The sequence below is a fragment of the Aulonocara stuartgranti genome (assembly GCF_965226115.1).
Source record: "Aulonocara stuartgranti genome assembly, chromosome: 13".
Lineage (NCBI taxonomy): Eukaryota > Metazoa > Chordata > Actinopteri > Cichliformes > Cichlidae > Aulonocara > Aulonocara stuartgranti.
In genome coordinates, this window is record NC_138949.1 from 16,570,428 (window position 1) to 16,589,179 (window position 18,752).

The 18,752-nt window shown below is 40.8% G+C and overlaps 4 protein-coding genes across 4 annotated transcripts; 2 read left to right on the forward strand and 2 right to left on the reverse strand.

Moving 5' to 3' along the window:
* Positions 1–950: 950 nt before the first annotated feature.
* LOC309719885 (glutathione S-transferase A2-like) lies at positions 951–2,955 on the forward strand. The gene is made up of 7 exons (XM_082556286.1): positions 951–1,083; positions 1,168–1,294; positions 1,450–1,501; positions 1,738–1,870; positions 1,983–2,118; positions 2,210–2,335; positions 2,646–2,955. Exons 2-7 carry the CDS (start codon positions 1,208–1,210, stop codon positions 2,772–2,774), a joined length of 663 nt encoding a protein of 220 aa, XP_082412412.1. The 5' UTR covers positions 951–1,083; positions 1,168–1,207; the 3' UTR covers positions 2,775–2,955.
* A 1,003-nt stretch (positions 2,956–3,958) lies between these two features.
* LOC309719882 (uncharacterized protein) lies at positions 3,959–8,113 on the reverse strand. The gene is made up of 3 exons (XM_082556283.1): positions 7,344–8,113; positions 7,009–7,144; positions 3,959–6,632 (listed from the first exon to the last, which is right to left on the reverse strand). Exons 1-3 carry the CDS (start codon positions 7,700–7,702, stop codon positions 5,640–5,642), a joined length of 1,488 nt encoding a protein of 495 aa, XP_082412409.1. The 5' UTR covers positions 7,703–8,113; the 3' UTR covers positions 3,959–5,639.
* A 4,094-nt stretch (positions 8,114–12,207) lies between these two features.
* Positions 12,208–14,102, forward strand: LOC309719884 (glutathione S-transferase 3-like). Its single transcript, XM_082556285.1, has 7 exons — positions 12,208–12,329; positions 12,415–12,544; positions 12,621–12,672; positions 13,047–13,179; positions 13,265–13,400; positions 13,475–13,600; positions 13,700–14,102. Exons 2-7 carry the CDS (start codon positions 12,458–12,460, stop codon positions 13,832–13,834), a joined length of 669 nt encoding a protein of 222 aa, XP_082412411.1. The 5' UTR covers positions 12,208–12,329; positions 12,415–12,457; the 3' UTR covers positions 13,835–14,102.
* Positions 14,103–14,115: 13 nt separating this feature from the next.
* On the reverse strand, positions 14,116–15,857 carry tmem14a (transmembrane protein 14A). Its single transcript, XM_082556288.1, has 5 exons — positions 15,758–15,857; positions 15,036–15,118; positions 14,795–14,896; positions 14,611–14,698; positions 14,116–14,503 (listed from the first exon to the last, which is right to left on the reverse strand). The coding sequence occupies exons 2-5, from the start codon at positions 15,109–15,111 to the stop codon at positions 14,464–14,466; spliced, it is 306 nt and encodes a 101-aa protein (XP_082412414.1). The 5' UTR covers positions 15,112–15,118; positions 15,758–15,857; the 3' UTR covers positions 14,116–14,463.
* Positions 15,858–18,752: the final 2,895 nt, after the last annotated feature.

The following is an 18,752-nucleotide window of genomic DNA, read 5'->3' on the forward strand; positions in this document are numbered from 1 at the left end:
CCTAAACCTTTGCTCCAGTCTACATGTGAATAGCCTCATGTTAAAGTAGACATTCTGCACTTTGAGCCCATTTTCATTATTCAGCTGTAACTTGAATATATTTTGGCAAACGGCTTAATAGCAAGTAGTACGGTGTTGTGCAAACGTCTTGCAACATCCTTCATTTCTTTATAATTTTCTTACAAGGAGCCAGATGTTATTATTATTTTATTGTGGTCTTGAGAAATAGTTCTCCAGGCTTTCTGGAGGCATTTCCAAATTTTTCTTTGGGATTTGGCTGATTATTATTATTTATTTTATTTTTAACAAGAATGTTCTTTTTCTCAAGCCACTTTAACACTGACCTATGAATCATTAAAGCATCAAAAAAGGGACATAGCTGAGGGATAAGCCAGATTTCTGTCTACATATAACAGACAACTCTGTAAAAAGCCAATTTTTAATCAATGAAGCTTCATCAGAAATGGTCTCAGTGGAAGGGTGGCAAGAAGCCTTTCTCAGGAAAGAAAACGGGAAGAAAAAGCTGAAGTGTGCCAAATTACAGAAGAGCTGGACTGGAACTCATCATCAGCATGCACTGCTACAACCAGCATTAATGTGGAGACTGACACCAAAGAAAAACACACATTGGAGCACTATGAGTCATGCATTGGACTCCCCAAAGCCCAGACCTCAACAGCAGTGATGGGCTCATCTTGACAGAGATCCAAAGAAAAGGCAGCCAACATCCAAAGAAGAGCTTTGAATGAGGAAGAAGAAGCCTGGAGAACTATTCCTGATGACTACTTAAAGAAACTGGAAAGAAAAAAAGCTGACTAAGAGTTCACGCAATATTTTATGGACCGCTAACAGGGAGGAACTAATCTTAACATCTTGGGAATTTTTTCTTTTTTTGCTACCAAAGCACATTCACAGCCTGTGTTGGTGGGCACTGACCAATCACAGACTTCACATGTTTCCCCGCCTTCATCCTCCAGCCGCCCAAACCTTGGACTTCAATAAGTGTTATATAACAGCTGAACTTTTATTTGCACTTCTCCCTTCGCTTCAGTCACTTCTCCACGAGTGCCGGAAGGATCGCAGGTATCGCAGCTTCCCATCCAGTAGTATCACTTCCATCTTCATTCAGCAGCTCATATTTCACTGTGATTGCATTGTTGCTTGTAGGTTCACGGGTTATCAGTTTAGGAAAAAATAACCAACAATCATGGGTGAAAGAGTTGTGCTGCACTATTTCAATGGGAGAGGGAAGATGGAGTCTATTCGCTGGCTTTTAACAGTCGCAGAAGTCGAGGTAAGTGCTTTTTTTGAAGACCTGCAGACTTGATCAGCTGTAACATTTGTCATTTCATGGTAAACGTTACAGCTGAATAATGAAAATGCACTCAAAGTTCAGGCTTTACATATTATTACTGTCCCAGAAACTGATCTAAATGTTTATATTCACAGTTTGATGAGAAGTTTTTGGACACCCGCGAAGAGTATTTAAAACTCGTAAATGGTGAGTTTAATAAAAACAAAACCCGTAACTAAAATATGAAAAACTGAATGAAACGGACATGAATTAAAGGGGGGATTTAAGCTAAAATCATGTTCATCTTTTAACTAAAGTGAATCAGCAGTTTTTGTGGGCAAAAGGTTTCAGGAGTGTCATGACCTACAAAGATGTAGCCTAAGATGAATTATTATGCCTGGGAGTGCCACCCTGCTTTACTAGCTTCTGTGTTTACCCTGCAGATGGAAAGCTCATGTTTCAACAGGTGCCATTGGTGGAAATCGATGGCATGAAGCTCGTTCAGACAAAAGCCATCTTAAATTACCTCGCCGAGAAGTACAACATGCATGGAAAGGACCTCAAAGACCGTGTCATGTATGGTCTTTTATTTGTTTATTTATTTATCAGACATAATAAAGATAGTCCGTCTTGTAATTGAAGAATTTTTTTTTTTTTTTTTTTTGCTGTTGTTGTTTTTGTTTTTTAGGATCAACATGTACTCCGAGGGACTGATGGACCTCATGGAAATGATTATGGTGCTGCCCTTCAATCCAGACCCCACAGCCAAACTGGAAGAGATTGAGAAAAAAGCAAAGGAACGCTACTTTCCTGTGTTTGAAAAGGTAGAAAAACAGAATAAAATGAGTTGTTGATGATTATAATGGTTTCTGACAACTAAAGTATGTGCTATGTGTTTTTGGGCAAACGTCTTAGGCTCTGACCGGACCCGTGTACCTGGTGGGAGGCAAACTAAGCCTCGCAGATGTGCTGCTGGTTGAATGCACCCTGATGCTAGAGGAGAAATGCGTTGGGATTCTCAAAGACTTCTCTGCTGTTAAGGTAACGTTGACAGAAACACCTTCTTCTATCATAACACTTGGTTTTTTTTAATGACACCATGAAAGTTTGTATTTACCTTTAAAGTTACAGGCCCTTTACAGGGTTTTTTCTGGGACATGCATGCTATTTCAGGGTATAAAGGTCCAATTTTTCAATCTTTAATAAATAAAGTTTTGGTTTAAAAAAAAAAAATCAGGTAAGAGGTTCTCTTTTTAGATTTTGTTTTTTCTTTATTTTATACATGGAATGGCAGTTATTATTAAACCAAGTACCGTGAAATGCTCAGTCAGCTTTCTGTGTTTCCTCACAGTCTTTCCAGGGCAGGATGATCCAAATCCCTGCCATCAACAGGTTTCTGCAGCCAGGCAGTAAGAGGAAGCCACCCCCGGGTGAAAACTATGCAAAGGCTGTCATAGAAATCTTCCAGATCAAAATATAACCTCAGTAAAACCCATTACATTCCTGCTACATTCCTCATTAGGCTGCATGACTGGGATCAGTTATATCTGCAGGCCTACGTGGAAACAAATGCTGCACTAACACTATGGAAAGCATATGAATCTTGATGTGTGATCTTTCCTAACAATGTGAAATAAATAAATGTTGATCTTCCAAAAATATTTGAAGCTACTGTGTTTTTGTTCTGATTTTTTTTAAAAAAAAGATAATAATTATAATAAATTTGTGTCAAAGAAATAAAGAATGGGAAAACATTTCTTAGTAATCTGACTAAACCACCTCACTGAGCAGTAGACCGTTCCCTTTTTCAGGAGCTGAAAATTAAGTGGACAATTGACTGACTGGCACTTTATGGCCAGAAACCAATATTTCCTGTTCTTTTGTTTCATGTCAAATGTTGCAGACATTTCAAGTTGATTCTTAAATCTTACTGCTTCTCACTGTACTTTTAAATATGAGGCCCCAAGAGATGTTAGTGGAAGTGAGTGTGGCGTTCACTAGTCTGTAACCCTTCTGTAGTGCTAGCTATAGGTGGCGAGTACTGCTTCAGTGACATCTGCGCCATGAACGCAAGAAAAAGGGAAGTGTAATTTTCTCATCACTGAGCAAGCAGCTGGTTTAAAGCAGGAGGGTTGAAGAACATGCACAACAAAGTCAAACAATGCTGCCCACATTACTCGTTTGAGTAATATGTTGTGGTCAACTGTATCAAATGCTGCACTGAGATCCAGCAAAACTAAGACTGACATTTTTCCACTGTCTGTGTTCAGACATATGTCATTAAACACTTTGGTCAGAGTGGTTTCAGTGCTGTGGTTCTGTCTAAAACCTGACTGGAAGGCATCATAGCAGTTATTCTGTTTTAAGAAGTAATTGAACCTGGAGGTTTGTTTTTCGCCATCTGCGCTCAGCTTTCCTACACTCTCTTTTTTCATTTTTCACCAGTGTGGAGTTTCTCCAGGAAGACTTTTTCCTTCCAGAGATAACCTTCACCTTAATGGGAGCTGTTAAGGAATATATTCTAAAACACTTCTTCAGTAAAGACTCAGAGAAGAGAAACACACAGAACTTCTTGCTAGCAAGGGCAGTCTCCAGACTGAGAGACTCGCGCTGAGAAACTGCCCCGGTCTTTATTTATACTTCAGTGCGTGTGTGTGTGTGTGGGGGGGGGGGGGGGGGGGGGGGGGTCCTGCTGATCAAAGGGTCATATAACAGCACAAAAGGAACAGCCTTGGTCATAAAGAGGGTAGTCTCCCCCTCACCCTAGATGGTTCACCCTAGATAACACAGTGAAGAAGTCCAGCAGTTCATCTAAACAAAAGGCACTTAGACTAAAACTGACATAACTACGTTAATCCTACCGTAAAACAATAAGACAAGGTACGACCTCTCCCATGCTCCTAGGATGTGGGGGTGAACACCCTGGAATGTTACAGACCTCCTAGGATGAGACAATCTTTCAATATGCCACCAACTATATACTTCTACACACAAGTGATTACATGCAGTATTCTACCATATGCAAACTTATATCACTGAAAGATTATACTGACTACTAAGTACAATTTTCCATTGACAGGAGCAAAAGTGTCCATTACATTTAACATTTTAGCATTGAAGCTATTGACGAGCTCATTGACTGAACCTCTGGACAGGTCAGGTGTTAATGGGAAGACCTGGTAAATATCTCACAACTGTATTCAGTTATACACCGTTTTGTGATCACCGCTGTTGATATATTTGTGTGGGCTGAACTTTTACTTTCAAAGAAAACACAGTAATGATCAGACAGGCCCACATCAGACACAGTAACCTTCGAAATGCTCAGGCCCTTGGAGATCAGCAGGTCAAGAGTGTGTCCTCTATTATGTGTGGCCTCTGTTACATGCTGAGTCAGCCCAAAGTTGCCCGGAGTGTTACTCAGGTCTTTAGTCCCTTTGTCCTGAGGGTTGTCCACATGAATGTTAAAATCCCCAGCAATAATTACACAGTCGAAATCAACACAGATCACAGACAGCAGTTCACTGAGGTCATTAAAAAAGTCTGTGCAGTATTTGGGAGGCCTGTAAACATTAAGAAACACAACTTTGGATGGGGCCTTCAGCTGTAAAGCCACATATTCAAAAGACTGAAAACTTCCAGGAGATAGCTGCTTACATTGAAATGATTCATTAAATAAGACAGCAACCCCCCCTCCTCTCCTGCTCGCCCTGACCTCACTGATAAAACTGTAGTTAGGAGGGGTCGTCTCGATGAGAACAGCTCCACTGTTACTTTGGTCCAACCAAGTTTCAGTTAAAAACATAAAATCAAGGCTGTGCTCAGTGATTAAATCATTAATTAAAAATGTTTTCCCAGCTAGAGATCTAATGTTTAATAAAGCCAACTTAAGTGTTTTAGAGGTATTACTTGTCCCCTCCTGTTTGGGAGCAGTCTGTGGCACACAAGGTATGTTTACTATGTTTAAAGATCTTTTAGAGTGCAGCTCTCTGTGTTTTGACCAGGCCACATGTCTCCTGTCACCTAAAAGTACAGAAATTTTAAAACCTTCTAGTAAACAGGGTCCCAGCTTCTCCTGGGAAAAGTCATCACTGCCATAATCCTCGCAGCCCGGACCCTCCACACATCACACATCAGACTGCGGAGACAGAGCATGAAGGTGGTAAGGAGGAGCTAAGGGGGACGAGGCTGGGCAATGTAACTTCGATTGCTCTGTTGAGGACGGGGCTCGATGGCGAACCTTTAACTGCTCTGGTGGGGGGGTTTATGGGGGACAAAAAGGGATTGGGCCGGGGGGTAGATCTGAGCCCAACATTGACCAGCTCCATCATCTCCTCAGTGAATTTCAGGTGTGGCGAGGAGGGAGAAAGGGAGGGGGAGGAGGGTGATGGCCTGTCAGGGGTTTGGGGGACTGGGGAAGGTCGTGGTCCCTGGTCCTGGTCCTGGTCGTTGGTGTTGTTGAGAGAGTTGGAGGCAAATAGGGACCCCTCTTCTTGCTCATCCCAGGTGGGGGCAGATGGAGCTCCTCCTCAAGGTTTCTGCTGGGTTTTGTCTGTTCTTGGAGTACTGTTTGTTCCTCTTTATGAGATAACTCCTCGTTTATCTCAGCCTTGGCACCAAGCACAGATGGATGACGTATGGAATAAAACAAGTTGGAGGTGAACAGTTTCACCCCTGACTTGTTAAAATTTAATCCATTTGCTTTAAACAGATGCCTGCGTTCCCAAGAAATATTAAAATTGTTGATAAAATGCACTGAGTGGTCAGCACATGCTGATTTATTCAGTGCAAACAACCTGCTGAATCTCTCGTCTCCTCCTCTGACAGGCGGTACAGGTCCACTGATGAATACAGCTGCATTCAGAGAGTTTACAGTATTTAATAATCCAGTAAAGTCCCGTTTCAGAACCTCCGACTGTTGTTTGGACACATCGTTTGACCCTGTATGCAGAACAATGTTTGTCACAGTTGGATATTCATCTGCAATTTGAAGAATTCTCTCCTTCAGGTTGTTGACCATATCCCTAGGAAAGCAGATGACTTTAGTGTTCTTACCGCACATCCTTTGTACATCCTTTACAGCAGAGTCACCCACAATCAGAGTTTCAGGCCTAGCCTTTAGCGTTCCCTGTGGCCTTTTACTTTTCAACAGATTTTCAGACCTTACTTCGCTGCTTTTAGATGGATGGTTGTCCGATATAGATCCAGGGTCCTTTGATAGTGGAGCAAATCTGTTCTGCAGTTTCACATTCAGTTGTTTTGGAGGTTTGTTGTTAACCTTCCTATTCACGGTTGTCCAGTCCTGTTTCCTCCCATGTACAGGGGTAGAAGAGCTTCTCTGTCAAATCAAATCAAATCAAATCAAATCAAATCAAATCAAATCACTTTTATTGTCACATCACATGTGCAGGTACATTGGTACAGCACATGTGAGTGAAATTCTTGTGTGCGAGCTTCACAAGCAACAGAGTTGTGCAAAATACAATAACATAAACAGGCAAAATATACGAATGGCTAAATCTGAAACTAATAAATATATGTACAATATATAATAGTATATGCAAAAAAAAAAATTTCTGGATGTGTATACTAAATGTTTTTCTACGTGTGTGTGTGTATACACATATTTTACAAATTAAATAGAGTAAACAATAAATAAAATATATAAAAATATACGGAGTTGAGACATGTGCAAAACAGTGGCATTACTGTACAGTATGGAGTGCATAATGTTGAAGTTCCAGTAGTGGAGGTGAGGTGTCTATGACGTGTTCAGCAGTCTGATGGCCTGGTGGAAGAAGCTGTCTCTCAGTCTGCTGGTTCGGGACCGGATGCTGCAGAACCTCCTTCCTGATGGAAGTAAGTAAGTAAGTAAGTAAAATTTATTTATATAGCACTTTTTAAGACAAAAACGCTGTTACAAAGTGCTTCACATGAAGACATGTCAAACAAACAATATAGCAACATAGAGGAAATATAAAAGCATATCAAACAATCAATAGTACAATATAAATATAAAATAAAACAACATATTACGCATTAACATTACCCAAATGCCTGTCTAAACAGATGTCGATGGTGCGTAGTGAGGAGGGTAAACCGTTCCACAGTATTGGAGCCAGGGTTTGAAAAGCGTGATCCCCCTTTGCAGCGAAGTAGTCTGAACAGTTTATGGCTGGGGTGACTGGAGTCCTTGATGATCCTCCCCGCTTTCCTCAGGCACCGCTTCCTGTAGATGTCTTGGAGGGAGGGAAGCTCACCTCCAATTATCCGTTCAGAGCACCGCACTACTCGCTGGAGAGCTTTGCGGTTGTAGGCGGTGCTGTTGCCATACCAGGTGGTGATGCATCCAGTGAGGATGCTCTCAATGGCACAGTGATAGAAGGTCCTGAGGATGCGGGGGCTCATGCCGAATCTTTTCAGTCTCCTGAGAAAGAAGAGGCGCTGCTGGGCCTTCTTCACTGTTTTGTTTGTGTGTACTGACCACGTAAGATCCTCAGCCAGATGTACTCCAAGGAACCGGAAGCTGCTCACTCTCTCCACAGCAGCGCCGTTGATGGTGATGGGGGTGTGTACTTCTCTGCACCTCCGGAAGTCCACTATCAACTCCTTTGTCTTTGCAACGTTGAGGGTGAGATGGTTGTCTTGACACCAGTGGGTCAGGGCGCTGACCTCCTCCCTGTCTCGTAGGAAGTGAAGGCCAGTCGGTTTCAGAGATTTCAGCTCGCTGTGTCCTGCCTGTGATACGTCCTCCCCCTTCCAGGAGACATGATTTATGTCTTGGTTTTGCACCAAGACAGTCCAAGGGGGGATTATCGCTTGAGGATTTATTATAATGCACAGAGTCTACTTTCTTGGTCATGTTATCTGTGCTCCTTAGCCATCTCGCTGAGAAGCACAACATGCACAGAAAGGACCTCAAAGATCGAGTTATGTATGCTCCACTTCAATAATCATGGAATAATAAAGAGAGAACTTCTGATACTATATCGTGGCTGTATTTAAATACATTATTAAGCTTTTCCTTAGGATCAACATGTACTCTGTCACTGCCGTTCTGTGCAGACCCCAAACCTAAACTGGAAAACATTCAAAGCAGAGCAAATGAGCGCTACCTTCCTGTGCATGAAAAGGTAAAATAACTGACTCTTTTTGTTTAGAAAAACATGATTGTTGCCAAAATGGCCATTATGCATTTTTTTGGACAAATTTCTCAGGCTCTGACTGGACCGTTTACCTGGTGGGAGGTAAACTAAGCCTCGCAGATGCTGCTGGCTGAATGGACCCTGGAGCTGGAGGAGAGATTTCCAGGAATTTACAAAGACTTTCCCAACATTAAGGTAACAGTGACAGAGCTGGATATGATTCAACAAAACAACGAATCACCTGTCCTTGTGAAACTGAAGCACATACAGGGCATTCCAAGAAAAATCAGTGCCTCCCACCCCGTCCTCTCAAAATCAACTTCTACAATAACTTTAGTATATTTAGAGACGTCATGAGAATTTGTATCTCTATTTTATGAATACTTAATAAGTTACAGACCGTTTAACTACACCGAGGTGGTTACCCTCTGCTATGTCAGAATATAAATGTCAAATTTTGCATATTTTCATTAAATAAACCAAAGTTACAATGAGAAGCACTCCCAGAGCGCAAACCTCTGCCAAAGCAGCTCACTCAGTGGGCAATATTTACTTTTAAGTGAGTCGTATTGTATTTTGTATGCAATCATTTTGGTTTTTTTCTTTTAAAATGTACTTTTAAAAGAAAAAAATGTACAGCTCATTAAAGACATAATGCATTTGGTGAAATGTAAAAGTGAGATCAAAGGTCAGGTATTTGTTAAATGTTGCCAATACAAACAAAAGCAGCAGACTTTTAAGTGCAGTTTTGAAGATAGAAATTGGACCTTATTTGACCTTGAAATGGTCAGAAATCCAAAGTAATGTGATAGTTAAAATTCCCTTAAACTATTCTCTATATGCTGTCAATAAAAACAATGGAAGTAAGAAACATGTTTTAAATAGCTCTATATAGGATTATTATCACTTTGACCTTTCAGATCACTCTGTTGATGTTAAAAAGTCAGAGGTCAAGTGTGACATGATATCTTAAATCTTTATGTGGTATTTTCTATATGTTGACAGTACATCCCACAGTTGTAATATTTAATGTTTCTAGGTTATAGGGCTTTCCACTAATATACCATTAAGTACACTTTGAAGACCTTGGTGGATGTAACCCAAATTTTAATGGGTGGTTAACATGACAGTAGGACACAAACACAATTGCAGAGGTTAAAAAAACGTCAGCTGGTTCTCAGGGATTCAGGTGGAAGCTTTTTTAAGATTTGATGAATTTCATATTGAATGACTCATATTATTATTGTTATTAAAACTCAGTACTGTGAAACGCTTAGTCAGTTCCCAGTCTTTCCTCCCAGTCTTTCCAGGGCAGGATGATCCAAATCCCTGCCATCAACAGGTTTCTGCAGCCAGGCAGTAAGAGGAAGCCACCGCCGGATACAAAACTATGCAAAGGCTATCATGGAAGTCTCCCAGTCCAAATTACCATCTCAGTAAAATCTGTTCCTTATCATGCAGCATGTTTGTGATCATTTATATCTGCAGGCCTACGTGTCGATAAATGCTGCACTAACAGGATAGATGAGAAGGTATGTGAGCTTTTCTAACAATGTGAACTAAATAAATGTTGATATTAAAGGACTCATTCAGATGCTTGGTGGATCAAAATCTAACAGTCCTTTTCTGTGTTTTGACATCATCCCCAACGCCACTGTCTCAAATGCAGCCCCAAACTGTGAGACCACCTTGTGTTACAGATGGTTCTAGACCAAGGGTGGGCAACTTCAGGCCTCAAGTGCCAGTGCCCTGCAGGTTTTAAATGTGTCCTTGATCCAACACAGCTGATTCAAATGGCTAAATGACCTCCCCAACATATCTTGAAGTTCTCCAGAGGCCTGGTAATGAACTAATCATTCGATTCAGGTGTGTTGAAACAGGGTAATGGTAAATAGTAAATGGCCTGTATTTATATAGCGCTTTACTAGTCCCTAAGGACCCCAAAGCGCTTTACATATCCAGTCATCCACCCATTCACACATTCACACACTGGTGATGGCAGCTACATTGTAGCCACAGCCACCCTGGGGCGCACTGACAGAGGCGAGGCTGCCGGACACTGGCACCACCAGTAGGCAACGGGTGAAGTGTCTTGCCCAAGGACACAACGACCGAGACTGTCCAAGCCGGGGCTCGAACCGCCAACCTTCCGATTACAAGGCGAACTCCCAACTCTTGAGCCACGATCATCCGGGTGAGATCTAAAACCATTATGTGCACTTATATGAACATCTGAAGAAGTGTCGCTGGTTGTTTAAAGACACATTTTGATTGAATTTTGTCTTCTAACACAACACTTTTTAGTTTGTTGCCTCAGAGCAATGTTATGCAGTTAGGCTGCCTTTCTTAGGGCAGCAACGCTAAAGCAGTGCTTCTGAACTCTGATCCTGGTGACTCTGTTTTAGGTTTGTTGAAAGGTTTTTATGGGGATAACTGCAGGGACTTGGGTCACAGGGAGAACCTCTGGGGAAATGATTTGAGAGCACTGAGTGATACATAAGCAGCCAAACCAACTGAACTTGTACCAAATTGCAGGAAATAGGCACAAGAACTTTTTATGGGAGGAAAAAATGTGATTGGACAGTTGGGGGTCATTCCCTCAGTGAGGAAAGTGAACTAGATGAAAGTGAGAATTAGGTTTGAGGAACAGTTAGGAGATCAAGGGTCAGTTAAAGGACACACATGTTCATGTACAAGTGTGTGGGTAACCAATAGTGTGTGTGTATATGAATGATGATGTGTGCCTGTGTTGGGAGCTGGAAGGGGGCTTTATGAAGGGAGCTGGAAGGTACCGGGATGGTAGTCCAAAAGGCAAATGACAGAAATGACACCCAGCTCTGTTTTATAAAGTTCCACACATTTAAATTCATTTGCAATAAAGAGTTATCTTATCTTAAACACACACAAACATGCAATATCACATAAAGACCAGCCCAAGCATGGATGAGTGCACACACAAATACACTCAGTTATTTGTTTGTTGGATTAAATGCTTTTATGAAAATTGAATAGATAGATAAAGTAAAAGTGCCACAGGTGCATAGTGAGGCCCTCATACTGTATATTTAACATATACAACAGTGATTAAAAAAACAATAACAAAACAAATAACCTTTTAAATAAGTAGAAATTATTAATAAAATGATTAAACTTTTAAGAAAAAAAGATCATAAAAAGTTTGTTTTTTCAACAAAAACTAAAAAAGGAAGGCAGACTGCCACGTGCAGCGCCGCATTTGGATGTGTCTGAAGCTTGGAGCTTGACTTCCCTACGTTTCTCCTACAAATGGGCCTTGAGCTTGTTTGGAGGTTCTAGCAGGGGAGCGCAGCTACTGGTATACCGATGGATGGTCGTCCGCCGGGGGGGGACATCGTCCGCTGCCACCGAGCGCTGGGCGTCGGGAGGGACACACATGGACCGGTGAGGGAGGAAGGGGACACCCGCCTAGCCAGCCAGATCAGCCGAATCAACCCTAGCGATCAATGGGGTGACAGATGTCGCAGCCAGATCGCCCTCACATCCAGAAACGCTCGGTCGTTTAGCATATTTTATAGCCCTGCATAACAAACCTGTTCACAATGAGGGTTTAAAGACTCAGAGTCCTGGTCGGGATCCGTACAGTTTGTCTGGTTCATCTTATAAATAGAAGCTACATCGGTAAAATTATTTTAAACAGTAAAACAGAAAACTGTATCTGTTTTACCCATGATGGTTAGCGACAAAATGCAAATAAGCATGCTTGCATTGGCTGAAGCTGTCCAATCAGCGCCTTCACGCATTTCCCCCGCCTACTCCACCCCTTCAACAACCCTGAGCGCTGTGAATGTTACGTAAGATTAACTTTTACTTCCACTCTTTTGCATTTCTGCGTAGAGGTTGAGTGCGCACAGGTATGAAAACTACACACGCAGGGGAACAGCTTCCACATTTATGCAGCTGCTTGCGAATTTACTGTGATTTCACTTTGCTTCACAGATTTTAGGCCCTGAAAAACAAAAAGAAAACACCGACAACAGCCATGTCCGAAAAACCTGTGGTGTACTATTTTAACGGGAGAGGGAAGATGGAGTCAATCCGCTGGCTTTTAACTGTTGCAGAAGTCGAGGTAAGTGAAGGAGGTGTGAGTTTTTGAAGAACTGCAGGCTTTTGTGCAAATCTGATTTGAAATACTTTCTTTGCAGTTCGATGAAGTGCTTCTGACAACTCGGGAGCAGTATGAAAAACTCCTTGATGGTGAGATGGGTGCATGCAGGGAATGCAAGAGATAGGATTATTCTGGGTAAACATTAAACTAAAGGTTCAAACAAGGAAGGTTAAAAGTTTTGGGTTTTTTTTTTAAATCTGTTAAATCGTTTAAAATTGAACTCATGACTGTGGGTGGAGTTTTTGTGGTTTGCCTCCAAGTCATGCTTTAACTCCCCCTCCCATCCACCCCATGGTCCTAGAGCCACGTTATGTAATCTAGATTGAGACAGCAGCTTGTATGCAAACATCTCTTAATATCTTCTCATCTACAGTCAAAGATGCACGTTAAAACAAATTGTGTTGGTCTTTTCCACTGGGAGTGCAAACCTGCTTTACCTGCTGCTGTTGTGCTTGCTCCAAAGATGGGGCGCTCATGTTTCAACAGGTCCCTTTGGTGGAAATGGATGGCATGAAGCTCATTCAGACAAAAGCAATCCTGAATTACATCGCAGAGAAGTACAATCTGCATGCAAAGGATCCCAAAGAACGAGTCATGTATGGTCCTTAAAAAAAAAAGTGTAATAAAGTTTTTGTCTTACATCATAGCTGTATTTAAATAGGTTATTATGCTTTCCTTCAGGATCAACATGTATTCTGAGGGATTGACAGACCTCATGGAAATGATTATGATCCTCCCCTTCACCCCAGATCCCAAACCCAAATTGGACAACATTCAAAGCAAAGCAAAGGAGCGCTACCTTCCTGTGTATGAAAAGGTAAAATAACTGATTGTTTGGTTTAAAAACCTGAGTTTCTGCTGATCATTGCTAAAATAGGTGTCATAAAATAGGCTCTGACTGGACCCGTGTACCTGGTGGGAGGTAAACTAAGCCTTGCTGATGTGCTGCTTCTTGAATGCACCCTGATGCTGGAGGAGAAATTTCCAGACATTTTGAAAGACTTCCCCAATGTCAAGGTAAACGTGTTTCAACAAAAAAATAAATCAACAACAAGTTCAATGATAAAGCCAAAGCCCAGTGCTGTGAAACGCTCATCTTTCTGTTATTCCTTCCAGTCCTTTCAGGGCAGGATGACACAAATCCCCGCCATCAGCAGGTTTCTGCAGCCGGGCAGCAAGAGGAAGCCGCCGCCAGATGAAAAATACTTGAAGAATGTTGTGGAAGTCTTAAACCTCAAGTTGCCACTTTAAGAAAAACGCTACAAAAGATCTGTTACATTCCTCATTAGGCAGCGTGATTATGATCAGTTACATCAAAAATCAGTTACATCTAAAATCTTAATTAGTTTAAAGGACAAACAACACAATAAGAGTTAAGAGGCAGATAATCATTTACCAGCCTCTTAACTCTTATTGTTAAGAGGCAAGTAAATACGTGAAGATAGACGAGGCACCAACACAACAACATGGAAAGAACTTCTGTAATCTTCTTTAGCAATAAATACATTTGACAAAAACACTCGAAGCTGCTGTTTTTCTTCTAGATAAAACACAACAGTTTTTAATGAATTAAACTTGTTTTAATTTGCTGTTATTAGAAAAAAATCACAAAAACTCTTTCCCCATCATAGACGGACAAGAATACAAATGAAAATGCTTCAACTTGTTCTTTTTCTCAAGTTCTAGAAATAAATCCGAGCCCTAACAGCACCCAGAGCTCACAGTCGTCTCCTGTAGTGTGGGTTAAGAAATCATGGAAGTTCCCATTCATACACTTGCTCATATGCATGTATTAAAAAATAATACTGCAGTAAAATTTGATTTAGTCGGCTTAGTGGGAATGTTTCCTGTTTCCAGGGTAAAGGTTGATGTTCTCCCGGTCAGACGATCAGAAGTAAGAGGCGAAACACCATCAACAAGCTGTAAGACAGACAAAAGCAACTGCATCAGCGAGTTTAACAAATAAATGTCCCAATCCCTGATTTGTGCAACAATTTGTACTGTCTGGTAGCACGTCTGACTCTGACCTTAGCCCTGTCATTATTCCAGCTGGCATTAATTTCCCAGAGTTCTTGTATCTCATTCCCATGATGACTGCGAGAACTCCCGAGGACACTGAAAGAAAGAAAACACCCTGTTATGACACTAGCTGGACACTGAACCTCTACACTCTTGATTGTAGCCGGGCTGCATATAGAGAGCCATACTCACGCAGTGACACCTTGATGTCCTTTGGGTCACTCGTTATGTTGTAGGCACCGAAAGCGGATAATCCGCCAAAAACTAGACCAGCCATCAGGGACATCACGCTGCCTGCGGGGAAACGCAAAAATCAATCAGGTTTGATTTCATTTCCAACACTTTAATATTTAGTTGAGCTTTATGCACAGCTGTGGTCAGAATCTGAATCAGAAATACTTTATTAATCCCGAAGGAAATTATGCTCCTCAACCTTTTCTCTTGTATCCCATAAATCCTCCAAAAGCAATGGCTGCAGCATAGCTGAAGCCAATCCAGTCCAACGCCATCGTAAAGCTGAAAACCAAAAAGCAGTGCAGGGTGTCAGGTGGTTAAAAGACACAACTCAGGACACTTATTCAGCTTTAATCTTTACCAAGCACGCGCTCCCCAAAAGAGGTGGGTGGATAAATTTAATTATCGACAGTATCGATATCGGATCGATACTAACATGACAGGATCGATACTTTGTTTCTATCCTCTAAGTTCAGTGTATAGCCACTGATGTGTGTTATTATTTTTTGTTTTTTGATTTGTAAATTGATGATGATTCACCTCATTAGTCATGACATAAGTTAAAAATATCGGTATTGCTATCTACTGCATCCACTTGGTTTTAGATAAATACGCAATTTTGCAGGCACAGCACTGCTCACCAATGCAGATACTGCACTGCTCCCAAACTATTCTTCATAATTCTTGGGTTTCGACATATGTGTAATCTAATCATATCTACCCACAATAAGATCTCCGGATGTTGCTGTGAGCCTCTGGGATGATTCAACTACAGAAACAATCGCAGCACAAAGCTAAAGACGTGCACATGAACGCCTATGCTGGCTACTTTCTTTAAACTGTTGTTAAAACGACTACGTATTGGTGAAGCTCACATGAATTGTTACTGTTGTATGAATCGTGTTGCTGCATATTACATACCTGGAGTCCAGACAAGTGAGCAGCAGCAGCAGCCACAACCTTTGGTCCGAAATTGCGCTTCCTCGTTGACTGGCCGTGGAGATACGTAGAAATGCGTAAATCCCGCGTCATCAGGGGTTGTGAAGCGCGTCTCTCCCGCCGCCATCTTTCTCAGGGGTTGTGGCCACAGTTATATATCGTATTTCTATGCACAGCTCCCGAATGTTATTGTGTTTATTTATTTTAACGTTATCTATTCATAACGTTTCACACGTTACCCAAGCTGTTTTCTGTACCAATACGAAGCCAGATTCTAATTTCGGTTAATTTTTAGGTCCAGGTAATTTTTATTGGTGAAAGAGAAAAAATGATTTGTTAAAAATGTTGTTGCTCAGGTAGAAAACTCGTGGACGGAAAGTAGAAGCGGATCATCTCCCTCTAACCCTAGCATCCACCTCTGTCACACCAACCATCTTCCATCAACCCTCTCTGTGGTCCTCTTCTTTTCCTCCTGACTGGCCTGACTCCTGACTTCATCCTTCCACCATCTTTTCTCCGGTAAATCTACTATCCCTCCACTGCAAATCTAATCCTGCCCATTCTGGTCACTCCAGGATAATAATAATAAAAAAAAAACGTCCCCTATCTCTTCCTGTCTGCTTGTTAATAAGAAGACTTTGAAAGTACAAAAACATGACTATACACATGTTTGTCTGTTTTCCATTTTATTCATTTACTTATTTTTAGATTCTTTGGTAAAGACTAATTTTAAAGGGGGAACTTGTCAGTATTTACCTTTCCTGTTCATCTTTGAAGACTTAGTGTCAAATTAAATTTTTACATAAACATTAACAATTTGATATATAAGCGCACTCAACCCTATCATTTAAAATAAATACCTTATTACATTAATTATCCTGAACAACTTACTTATGTCCAGCTGTCCATACAGGTTCAACCTACAGGCAGAGCAAATGAAACCGCTGGAAAGTTAAAAATCCTGACTTCAGGAGGTGCGGCTCTCCCGGACCAACATGGCTGCTGTCTTGAGTACTTCCAAACAAAAACCAGAAGCGACCCCTAGCGGTAACCTCGAGCTAATATTTTGACAACTTTCCCTATCTCTGACCCATTTCTGAGTTTCTAGTGGCAAGTGACTTCTCTGAACTACTATGGCTTTTCACACTTCTAAAAGTAGCCCTTCAGGACTCTATTTCTTAAAACTGGAGACACAAAGCATATTACAAATGGTAAGTGGACTGGTGCTTGTATAGTGCTTTTTTTCCTTTTCTTTGTTAACTTTACTTGAGCATTCAATGTGCTTTATACAACATGCCTCATTCACCTATTCACACACATTCATACAAAAGATTTTTTTTCTACACCTCAGTCTTTTAATCTAACATTTAAGCACAAAAAAGAAACATAAAATTCAAGATCTGCAATATGATATAAAATATATCTCCCAAAGAAGAGCCCCACATGTGTCTCCTTCACTGCATTGAGCTACAGAGTCAGGTGTGCTTAATTTTAGGTCTTTCTGTAAATTATTCCATGCTGTTCTCCTCAGATCTGTCAGAACTCCATGCACATCAAAAAGCAAAAGATGGTCTCTCCCTGCTTTAGCCCAGAAGATGCAGCGTTCATTTTCTCCAAAAATGGTTTCACATTTTGTTTCATCATATTTCCACTTTGAATGGGTTCATTTTGAATGAGCTTTGGCACAGAGTTGTGTTCATTGATAATGGTTTCTGACAGTGCTCTTGAGCCCATGCAGTGATTTCCACGACAGATTCGTTCTAGGTTTTTATACAGTGCCACCATTGGGCCTTGTACCTTGTCCCCTGTGCAGAGATTTCTCTAGATTCCCAGAATCTCTATATGATATTATGTAATATAGATGATGAGATATTCGAGCCAGGTCTTCCCAATTTATGTTAAAAAATAGATATTCAAAGTATTTCTTTGTTTTTCTTGCTGAATGGTGAAACTCTATAAGGGGCCCTTTTTATACCCTTCATGTTTATGATCTGTTGCCAATTAACATAATTGTTTCTTTGTAGTATCACTTTTCCAAACTTTTTGTTCCCCCCATGCAAAATTCTTTGAGACGTGTGGCTGACATCAAATCAAAATTGAACTTTTTGGAACTGGGGTTGTATTTATACTGATTTAATGTGAAATTTAGTGAATGCAATGTCTCTAATAAAAACACAAAAACAGAAAATTCTAAAGTTTGGCTTTCAGTGCAAAATTCGATTAGATCTGCAGTGTATGTAAATATGTTGCAAGGGCGGGTAGGAAGGGCACGAGGTGAGCAAGGATACAGTCAAAGCTTTTACGGCATTTTAAAGTAAAATCAAACAACTTCTTCTTAAGTACAAATCTTGATAATATTAATACGCTTTATTTGTACACACAACATTTAAAAAACAGACTTAAAGTACAAAAAGCAGACTTTTCAGAAAGTAAATTCAAACATCAGCCCAAAGAAAACAGATACAGTTAATGTGATGAAACAGAAATAAAGATTCAAGGTTATGACAAATAAACAACACTAATAAAATCACAAAAGCAAGAGAGCTGAAACAATAAACAGAACCAAAAAAGACAAAAAAAAAAAGAGATGACATCACATACGACACCAATAAAATCTCCTCAGGTAGATCATTCTAGAGTCGAGGGGCTCTAATGGCACAGTGATCACCTTTAGAGTGTGACTGTGAAACAGCTGGAAGGCCCCAGCTGAGTATCTAAATTTGCAAAATGGCCCATGAGGAGTCAACATGCTCTGACATGCAGCCAGACCCTGACGCACTCAGGAAGCATACAGGGAACCAATAGCAAGAGCTGGATTCATGTCAGGCTATCTGCTAAAACTACTAAGAAGCAAGTGCTTAACCAAAACATGTCTTATTTCACACCACATTACAGCCTGCTGGATGTTTTAAACTCATCTTTTTGCAGTAACACCATAACACACGTGAATAATGAGATCACAGAGGAGATAATATCT

Coding starts and splice junctions, on each gene's coding strand:
- tmem14a (XM_082556288.1), bottom strand. CDS start 15,111: ATGGCGTTGGACTGGATTGGCTTCAGCTATGCTGCAGCCATTGCTTTT. Junction 14,699..14,794: donor GGACATCAAGGTGTCACTGC/GTGAGTATGGCT, acceptor TCTTTCTTTCAG/TGTCCTCGGGAGTTCTCGCA. Junction 14,504..14,610: donor GGAATAATGACAGGGCTAAG/GTCAGAGTCAGA, acceptor TCTGTCTTACAG/CTTGTTGATGGTGTTTCGCC.
- LOC309719882 (XM_082556283.1), bottom strand. CDS start 7,702: ATGAGCCCCCGCATCCTCAGGACCTTCTATCACTGTGCCATTGAGAGC. Junction 7,145..7,343: donor CTGTTTAGACAGGCATTTGG/GTAATGTTAATG, acceptor TACTTCCATCAG/GAAGGAGGTTCTGCAGCATC. Junction 6,633..7,008: donor AACATTATGCACTCCATACT/GTACAGTAATGC, acceptor TTGATTTGACAG/AGAAGCTCTTCTACCCCTGT.
- LOC309719885 (XM_082556286.1), top strand. CDS start 1,208: ATGGGTGAAAGAGTTGTGCTGCACTATTTCAATGGGAGAGGGAAGATG. Junction 1,295..1,449: donor TAACAGTCGCAGAAGTCGAG/GTAAGTGCTTTT, acceptor TTATATTCACAG/TTTGATGAGAAGTTTTTGGA. Junction 2,336..2,645: donor AAGACTTCTCTGCTGTTAAG/GTAACGTTGACA, acceptor GTTTCCTCACAG/TCTTTCCAGGGCAGGATGAT.
- LOC309719884 (XM_082556285.1), top strand. CDS start 12,458: ATGTCCGAAAAACCTGTGGTGTACTATTTTAACGGGAGAGGGAAGATG. Junction 13,180..13,264: donor GATCCCAAAGAACGAGTCAT/GTATGGTCCTTA, acceptor GCTTTCCTTCAG/GATCAACATGTATTCTGAGG. Junction 13,401..13,474: donor ACCTTCCTGTGTATGAAAAG/GTAAAATAACTG, acceptor GTCATAAAATAG/GCTCTGACTGGACCCGTGTA.